Source organism: Gossypium arboreum, chromosome 1 (assembly GCF_025698485.1).
Source record: "Gossypium arboreum isolate Shixiya-1 chromosome 1, ASM2569848v2, whole genome shotgun sequence".
Taxonomy (NCBI): Eukaryota; Viridiplantae; Streptophyta; class Magnoliopsida; order Malvales; family Malvaceae; genus Gossypium; species Gossypium arboreum.
In genome coordinates, this window is record NC_069070.1 from 31,077,176 (window position 1) to 31,084,959 (window position 7,784).

The 7,784-nt window shown below is 35.2% G+C and overlaps 2 protein-coding genes and 1 long non-coding RNA gene across 5 annotated transcripts; all 3 read left to right on the plus strand.

Moving 5' to 3' along the window:
- Positions 1–1,152, plus strand: LOC108472026 (uncharacterized). The gene is made up of 2 exons (XR_008285933.1): positions 1–91; positions 782–1,152. It is a non-coding gene; the product is annotated as an uncharacterized LOC108472026 (long non-coding RNA).
- Positions 1,153–3,328: 2,176 nt separating this feature from the next.
- Positions 3,329–5,230, plus strand: LOC108472671 (protein CANDIDATE G-PROTEIN COUPLED RECEPTOR 7-like). 2 transcript variants are annotated; one of them, XM_053028219.1, is made up of 2 exons: positions 3,329–4,974; positions 5,140–5,230. In XM_053028219.1, exon 1 carries the CDS (start codon positions 3,534–3,536, stop codon positions 4,845–4,847), a length of 1,314 nt encoding a protein of 437 aa, XP_052884179.1. In that variant the 5' UTR covers positions 3,329–3,533; the 3' UTR covers positions 4,848–4,974; positions 5,140–5,230. The 2 variants fall into 2 exon arrangements, with proteins under 2 accessions (XP_052884179.1, XP_052884180.1); XM_053028220.1 differs by having other exon boundaries at positions 3,329–4,957.
- Positions 5,231–5,477: 247 nt separating this feature from the next.
- Positions 5,478–7,486, plus strand: LOC108471254 (uncharacterized protein At5g39865-like). Of its 2 annotated transcripts, XM_017772883.2 has the most exons (2): positions 5,478–6,806; positions 7,167–7,486. In XM_017772883.2, the coding sequence occupies exons 1-2, from the start codon at positions 5,789–5,791 to the stop codon at positions 7,253–7,255; spliced, it is 1,107 nt and encodes a 368-aa protein (XP_017628372.1). In that variant the 5' UTR covers positions 5,478–5,788; the 3' UTR covers positions 7,256–7,486. The 2 variants fall into 2 exon arrangements, with proteins under 2 accessions (XP_017628372.1, XP_017628373.1); XM_017772884.2 differs by lacking the exon at positions 7,167–7,486 and having other exon boundaries at positions 5,482–7,042.
- Positions 7,487–7,784: the final 298 nt, after the last annotated feature.

The following is a 7,784-nucleotide window of genomic DNA, read 5'->3' on the forward strand; positions in this document are numbered from 1 at the left end:
GATTGAAGCCTATCCTAAAACAAGCTACGTGCTTGTCCGCAATCATGGCATATATGGATGGGGAGACTCATGGATTAGTGCTAAAACTCAGGTTTGTGAAACTTGTGTATACATTTGAGTTTAAACTAGGGAAGTTTCAGAATGTGTTCATGGAGCCTCACTCTCATGGCTTTATCGCTTGCCATGATGCCAAAAGTATTTTGTATGCATATGAATTAGAATGTAAAAAGAATAGGAAAAGAAAAAACCTTTGTTAAAAGTTCATGGAGCACATGTTCCAATATATTAAGTATTTTGTTCTGCTTTAAACAACCATGAAGAGAAGGAAATACTCTTAAGAATAATATGCCCATTGTTATTTTTTGGTCCATCATGTGGAAGTTTTTAATGTTATTTGTTCATTCAAGTTTCTCAAAATATTTGGTGTGGTTTTTCTCATTCGTATTGGTCCTTCTATAGTCCTTTTAGTTGGTTTAGAAATATATTTGGTTTGATTACTGATTTAAAGCTTTATCACTCTTATCAATCATTTACCAACTCCTTGATCACCATGTTTGCCAAAGGTAAAGTCATTGATTATATACATAAATTCTGATTACATGATTAATTACATGATCAATGACTTTTGTCGAAACAAATTCTGATTCTTGCTTTATGGTGGCATTATTAAAAATTTATCTTTCCATATCATAATTCAAAGAGATCAGATAATGTGCTTTGACATATGTGGCTTTGAGGGTCATTTAAGTGATTTCCTTATTGGCCTAACTTTGGCTTACAGGTGCATATTTGGCTTTCTATTCTAGTGTTTTGGATTCTCTGGCGGTTGAATTGAAAGCATCAAAGGACTTCTCTAAGTTATATGCAGGCATTGCAATACTTTGGCTTCATCTAAGCTTGAACCAGCCCTCTGTTGTATATTGTTTCTTCTTCTTTTCTGATCTTTTTCCTTTGATTAATGAGAGGTGATGATGATTTGGCATTCTTTTCTCACCAGGATGAATATTGTTTTAGAAATAGTAATACTTTGTGAGTGTGTCTCTGTGTGTGTTTTTTATGTATTAAATTACATATTGAATCAATGTTTATGTATTAAATTTAAATTCATTAATTTTTATATTTAGTTTTAAAGTTAAGAATTTTAATAGAAAATTTTTATATTTATATCATGGATATTATTCTTCTCAATATTTTGATAATGAAATTTAATTTTTTTATATTTTTCATGACCTTTATAATATTTTATTTTTTTTTAAAATTTTATAACCTTTAGCGGCGTTTTTGGAAAAGCGCCGCTAAAGGCCATGACCTTTAGCGTCGTTTGTGGGAAGAGCGCCGCTAAAGGCTATAACCTTTAGCGGCCTTTTTAAAAATAAACGTTGCAAAGTTTTGTGGCGGCATCTATAGCGGCGTTTTTTGTGGTGCTTGTAAAAAGCGCCGCAAAGTGTTTTAGCGGCGTGTAAAAGCGCCGCTAAAGGCCTAAAAAAACGCCGCTAAAAGTCAGTTTTGCTGTAGTGTATTGGTTTTATATCAATTAAGTCCTTTTGTTATTAAATTTAACTGTTAAATGACTTGTCAAATCTTAAGTAGCTAAATTTGAAATGAAACAAAATGTTGTTGCATAACTTTTAAAAGTAAAGTAAGAATTTTAAGGCATTACTTTTTACAATTTTTTCCATTTTAAATTATATCATATAAAATCGATATGTCATTTAATAGTTAAATTAACAATTTTAGTAACAATGGGTCTAATTACTATGACATCGATAATTTAGAATGTAATTAGAATGATTTAAAGTTTAGGAATCAATTTAAGATGAGGTTCATAGTTTGGGAATATTTGATACAATTAACTAAAAAATAAGAGACTATCAATCTATTATTATGAAACAATGGTGATAAAACTTATGATTCTAGATTTAATATTTTTATTTGACTTACATTTGTGTAGTATTGTTCACATAAAATTTTTATTTTAAAAATATCTAACTTAAGAATAATTAAATTAAAACTTATGGTATTAAAACTAAGGGTAATCTACAAAATAGTCACTTTTGTTTGCCTCAGGTTACATTTTAGTCACTTATGTTTGAAATGTTACGTTTTAGTCACTTATGTTACTATTTTGTTACGAAGTGATCACTCTACCGTTAAGTTCCGTTATCTCTCTAACGATAATCCTACGTGGCAGTCCAACTAGATTTTAGATGCCAACTTGGATTTCTAAGGACGAAAATAGATTTTTAATTAAAAAATTTAATTAATTAAAATTTTTAAACCTAAACCTTAACAAAAAAATCTGTTCATTTCATCTTTTTAATTTTTCTTCTGTCTCTTCTTTTTTCAATGGTTTTTTTTTTCATTTGATTGGAAAACTATTATTAAGATCAAAATAGTTGAAATCAAATTGACTACTTCATAAAGATGGATTCAATGGAGGGTTTAGGTATGTCTTCTTTGCACTCCTCTATCTCTTTTATTCAATACTGAAAAACAAAAGATTGGATTTTTTATTGTTTAATGAAAATCCTAAATTAAAATTCTTGATATGAATATTAACAACTAAAAGAATTTCAAATAAGAAAAAAGGGATACCCACAAAGGGATTGTGAACAAACAAGTCGATTGGATAAAAAAATAGGATTGAGAAACTAATTATTCAAGAACGTGAAGAATTGGAAAATACAATGATTAGGAACAAAAATGATTACCATCTTCTTATTTGTCGACAACCACTTCATTTTGAGTTTTAGAACATAAATTTATCGGTGAAGAGGACATACTTGGACCCTCCATTGAATCCTCTTTTGTTTTCGTACGTGAATAAAATTTTTTGACGATAATAACTTTTTTAGTCAATTGAAAAAGAAAACTAAAAAAAAGAGGGAGATGAATGGTTTTTTAACTAAGATTTAAGGTTTAAAATTTTAATTAATTAAATTTATTTAATAAAAAATCTATTCTCATCCCATTAGGAAATTCAAGTTGGCACTTAAAATCTAATGTTGGTACTTAAAATCTAATTGAACTGCCACGTAGGATTACTGTTAGGGAGATAACGGAACTTAACGGAAGAGTGATCATTTTGTAACAAAATAATAACATAAGTAACTAAAATGTAACATTTCAAACATAAGTGACTAAAATGTAACCTGAAACAAACAAAAGTGACTATTTTTGCAGTTTACCCTAAAACTAAAGAGATGAAGATATAGGGAGTGAAAGCGACCAATTGACAATCAGAAAAAGGATGAAGATAATATTTTTCCATTGCAATTAAACACGTGTTTAAAGTTTAAACAGATTTCAGGATAGAAAGTTACCATAATACCCGTACCATGTACGAGAAAAACAGTCACTTCAAACTGGTTGTTTTTGGCAGTTCATATAAAAAAAAAAAAACCAAGTTCTAAATTTGTAATTTTCGGAAGCTTAAAATTCTCGACCATCGCTTGGAAACAATTTGTTAGATCTGATGATATTTGTATCAGATCTACACAAACCATAATTTTTTTTCTTCCATTTCTCCTCCCATGGCGATTTATCCATGTTGTTTATCTTTCCTTTTGGTCTCCCTTTTCGTTTCATTTTGTTACGCTGAGATCCGCTTAACAGAGATCCGCCACGATGACCGTCCTATAATCCCTTTCGACGAGTTCGGCTTCACCCACACCGGTCGCCTCGAGCTCAATGTCTCCAACATTGCGCTCTCGAACCAGAACCCGGATCTCGACATGTCTAAGGTCGGGTTCTTTCTCTGCACGCGGGACGCTTGGATGCAAGTGTTATTACAAATCGAAGACGGGTATATCAACTGCCCTCTCAATTCCGATTTCGTTAAACTCGTCTTCGAATTCAAACAGCTTAAAGGGAAATCTAATAGTTTCAACACCGTTTACCAAGAGAACACCGCCGATCAATACACGCTCGTCTTCGCTAACTGTTTGAGTCATGTCAAAGTATCAATGGATGTCCGATCGGCGATGTACAATCTCGACGGAAAGGAAAAACATCGTGATTATCTCTCCGCCGGGAAAACTATTCTCCCTAGGGTTTACTTCATTTTCGCCCTCGTTTATTTCACATTGGCAGGGATTTGGATTTACGTGCTTTATTTAAAACGACTCACCGTTTTTAGAATCCATTTATTTATGTTGGCTGTGATTATTTTAAAAGCGGTTAATCTGCTATGTGAAGCAGAGGATAAATCGTATATTAAACGAACCGGAAGCGCTCATGGTTGGGATGTTTTGTTTTACATATTCAGTTTCTTGAAAGGAGTAATGCTTTTTACGTTAATCGTTTTGATTGGTACTGGGTGGTCGTTTTTGAAACCTTACTTGCAGGACAAGGAAAAGAATGTGTTGATGATTGTGATTCCACTTCAGGTTGTAGCTAATGTTGCCCAGATTGTTATCGATGAGACCGGACCTTTCGGTCACGATTGGATGGTGTGGAAACAGGTGTTTTTGCTCGTTGACGTTGTTTGTTGTTGCGCGGTATTGTTCCCGATTGTTTGGTCGATTAAGAACTTGCGAGAGGCAGCTAAGACGGATGGCAAAGCTGCGGTGAATTTGATGAAGTTGACACTGTTTAGGCAATATTACATTGTGGTTATCTGCTATATTTACTTTACTCGAGTTGTGGTCTATGCTTTGGTGACGATTACATCATATAAATATCTTTGGACCAGTATGGTGGCCGGGGAAGTGGCCACTCTCGCATTTTATGTGTTTACTGGGTATAAATTCAAACCAGAGCCACATAACCCGTATTTTGTTATTGATGATGAGGAGGAAGAGGCTGCTGCAGAACAGTTGAAGCTAGAAGATGAGTTTGAACTGTGAAAGCATTCATAGAGAACAAAATTATATATATATATATATATATGGAGAACGATTGAAGAAACTGGTGCAGGGGATCAACCGGGAAGTTGAGTAGAAGATCATCAAAATTGGTAACAATGTTAATAAAGTACTGTGCTAATCCATTCTTTTTTTTTTTTTTTTTAATGCCATTTTCCTCTTCGGAAGTTGATAGGGTAACATTGAAACTTTCATTCACATTTGTGAATTTGATAGCCATCTGTAACTACAAATACAAAAATTTATGCCTTCTTATTTAGTTCCTTGTTTGCAGTTTCTACTTTGTATGGAGAGCTGCTAATGCTGGTTTTAAGTGGTATGTATATTTGTAATAAATTTCCAAATGAAATACGCATTTAAGGAAAGGCCTATTATACTACTGCATTGCTTTTAATAGGATTGGAAAAACAAGCAAAAGGAAAGATAAAAATAGTGGAAACTAACTGTTAGGGAATATTAGAAAAAGATTTTTTCATTGAGATAAAAATATATAGAATTACAATTCTCAACAAGAATAGCCATGAATACCCGAAATTAATGAGAAACGTGAGGAAGGAGCTTTTGCCCATTAACCACGGACACATGACTACTCATTTTTAATTTGAATTAATAAGTTTTAGCGCCCAAAGCTAGGGTGCCATCTGCCAAACGCTTCCTCCCACCAAATTAAATTTGAATCTCACTCCCTCTCTCTTTTCTACTTCTTAAACATATTCCAGAATGCTTTAAACCCCATTTTTTGAATTTAAATTAATTTACACTTCAGTCAATTAATTATCCTGTTTTCTTTCTTCTTCTTCTTCTTCTTTTTTATTTTATATTATTCTCCTCTTACTCTCATTCTTTCCAAGCTTCTAAACTAAAAGTAATTTCCTGTATCTTTCCTTTTCTCTCTCTTCCTGTTTTCCTCTCTTTTGGTGGCGATGGGTTGCGTTTCATCTAATTTACTGAACCGGGACGACGAGTTTACTCAACTCGGTAGCTCAGCATTTGGTAACCACATCGTCTCCCTCACTTCCACTACGTATGGGCTGCTCACTCTTGATCCGCCATCGCATTCCACTACTACGCCGCCCTCTCCACAGCCATCTTTCACCTCCGGGTCCACCTTCAGTGAGTCCAAATCTCTCTGGTCGGAGCCTAGACCCGTCCCTACCCGACCCGAAGTCATTAACTCTTGGGAGCTCATGTCCGGTCTCGATGCCGACAGCTTCCGTTTCTCCCCGATTCCAAACAAGGAAAACTCAAACCCTAATGTTGGCAAAAACGGCAGCGTTTCGACACCGCCGGTTTCCCGATCTTCCCTGCTGGATAAATTCCAGGCTGACAGCTTCCGTTTCCCAATCACGGTGTTACCCGAAAAGGAAAACGCCGATCCTAATTTTAAAAAAAACGGCGCCGTCGCGAAAACTCCTTTTTCATCGCTACACAAATACGATTCTGGAAGCGACGCCATTTCGAAACCATCGCCGCTGGACAAGTTTGAGAATATATGCCCACCGAACGGAGAAAACAGAGTGGTGATTTATACGACGACGTTAAGGGGTATCCGTAAGACGTTTGAAGACTGCAATGCGGTTAGATCAGCGATTGAGAGTTACGGGGTTGTTATATGCGAACGGGACATTTCGATGGATCGAGGGTTCAAAGAAGAGTTACGGGAATTGATGAAAGCGACGAACCAAACGACGCCGCCTCAGGTTTTTATTCAGGGAAGGTACATTGGGGGAGCCGAACAAGTGATGAAGATTGTGGACGAAGGTTGGTTTGGGGATTTAATTAATGGGCTGCCGAAGAAAAAAGCAGGGGAGGTTTGTGATGGCTGTGGAGATGTGAAGTTCTTGCCGTGTTTTCGTTGCAACGGTAGCTGTAAGATGGCGGCGGCGGCGGAGGAGGGTAGGAGGACGGTGGTGGTCAGGTGTACGGACTGCAATGAGAACGGTCTGGTCCTTTGCCCCCTTTGTAGCTGATAGATTGTATGGGTTACTTTTGGTAATTTAATAAGTTCTAATGGTGAAGTGTTTGAGTTCATGCTTACATGATTAGCGTTATTTGCTGCCCTCTCTTTTTGATCAAATCTATATATATGTTGCCTTATGTTAAAGTTTTAGTAATGTTAGCAATGCGTATATTAAGAAGATTAATCTGACAAATTGCTGCTGAAAATCTTTTTACTACTTGGGTTTCTTGTGGATTATTAAGTTTACATTATTATACTCTAGAGCAGATGCTAACTTAAATAAAATTTTCTTCTAATGAAGCTATCAGAAATAAGAGTGTGTCGAAATTCTCTATATGCAGGCAAAGTGAAGAGCTTGTTGAACATATTTAAGAGGATAATGTGTCAAGTTGTTTTCAAGAATCATATTTCCAATTTAACCTGTTTATGAATGAAGAAGTGTACAGAATCATGTTAGAGAAAGATGCTTGAAAAGAATGCTGAACTTTAGATGGGATTATCATCATAGAAGACAAAGTTGAGCAATCTTCTATTCTTATCAAGTGTACTGATGGATTGATTCCAAGCTGTTGAATATGTAGCTAAATTCTATAAACTAAATGTTATTGACATCATAATTCAGGGCCTGAAGCTAATATTATGGTTGAATCTTTTATTAACCGAGGTGGTTTTGTCTAGTGTGGCAAGAATTGAGTTACTTTACAGGCTAGCTGATAGGGACATGTGCTGAGTTTTTCTTAGCTATATTTTCTCCTGGTACTTGAAGTAGCTTTGCAAAATAGGCAACTAGAATGTAGAAACGTTGCTTGTTGGCTTAAGTTGTACAGGAGATGAACTAGGTGGAGCTGCTATTGGTATTGGCCTTACAGAAGGGCAAGTAATGAAGGACATTTGATGACATAAGGTATCTGGAGGGCTGGAGAGTAGGATGTGGTTGATTACAAATATATTTAGTGGGG

Coding starts and splice junctions, on each gene's coding strand:
- LOC108472671 (XM_053028219.1), top strand. CDS start 3,534: ATGGCGATTTATCCATGTTGTTTATCTTTCCTTTTGGTCTCCCTTTTC.
- LOC108471254 (XM_017772883.2), top strand. CDS start 5,789: ATGGGTTGCGTTTCATCTAATTTACTGAACCGGGACGACGAGTTTACT. Junction 6,807..7,166: donor TACGGACTGCAATGAGAACG/GTCTGGTCCTTT, acceptor CTCTATATGCAG/GCAAAGTGAAGAGCTTGTTG.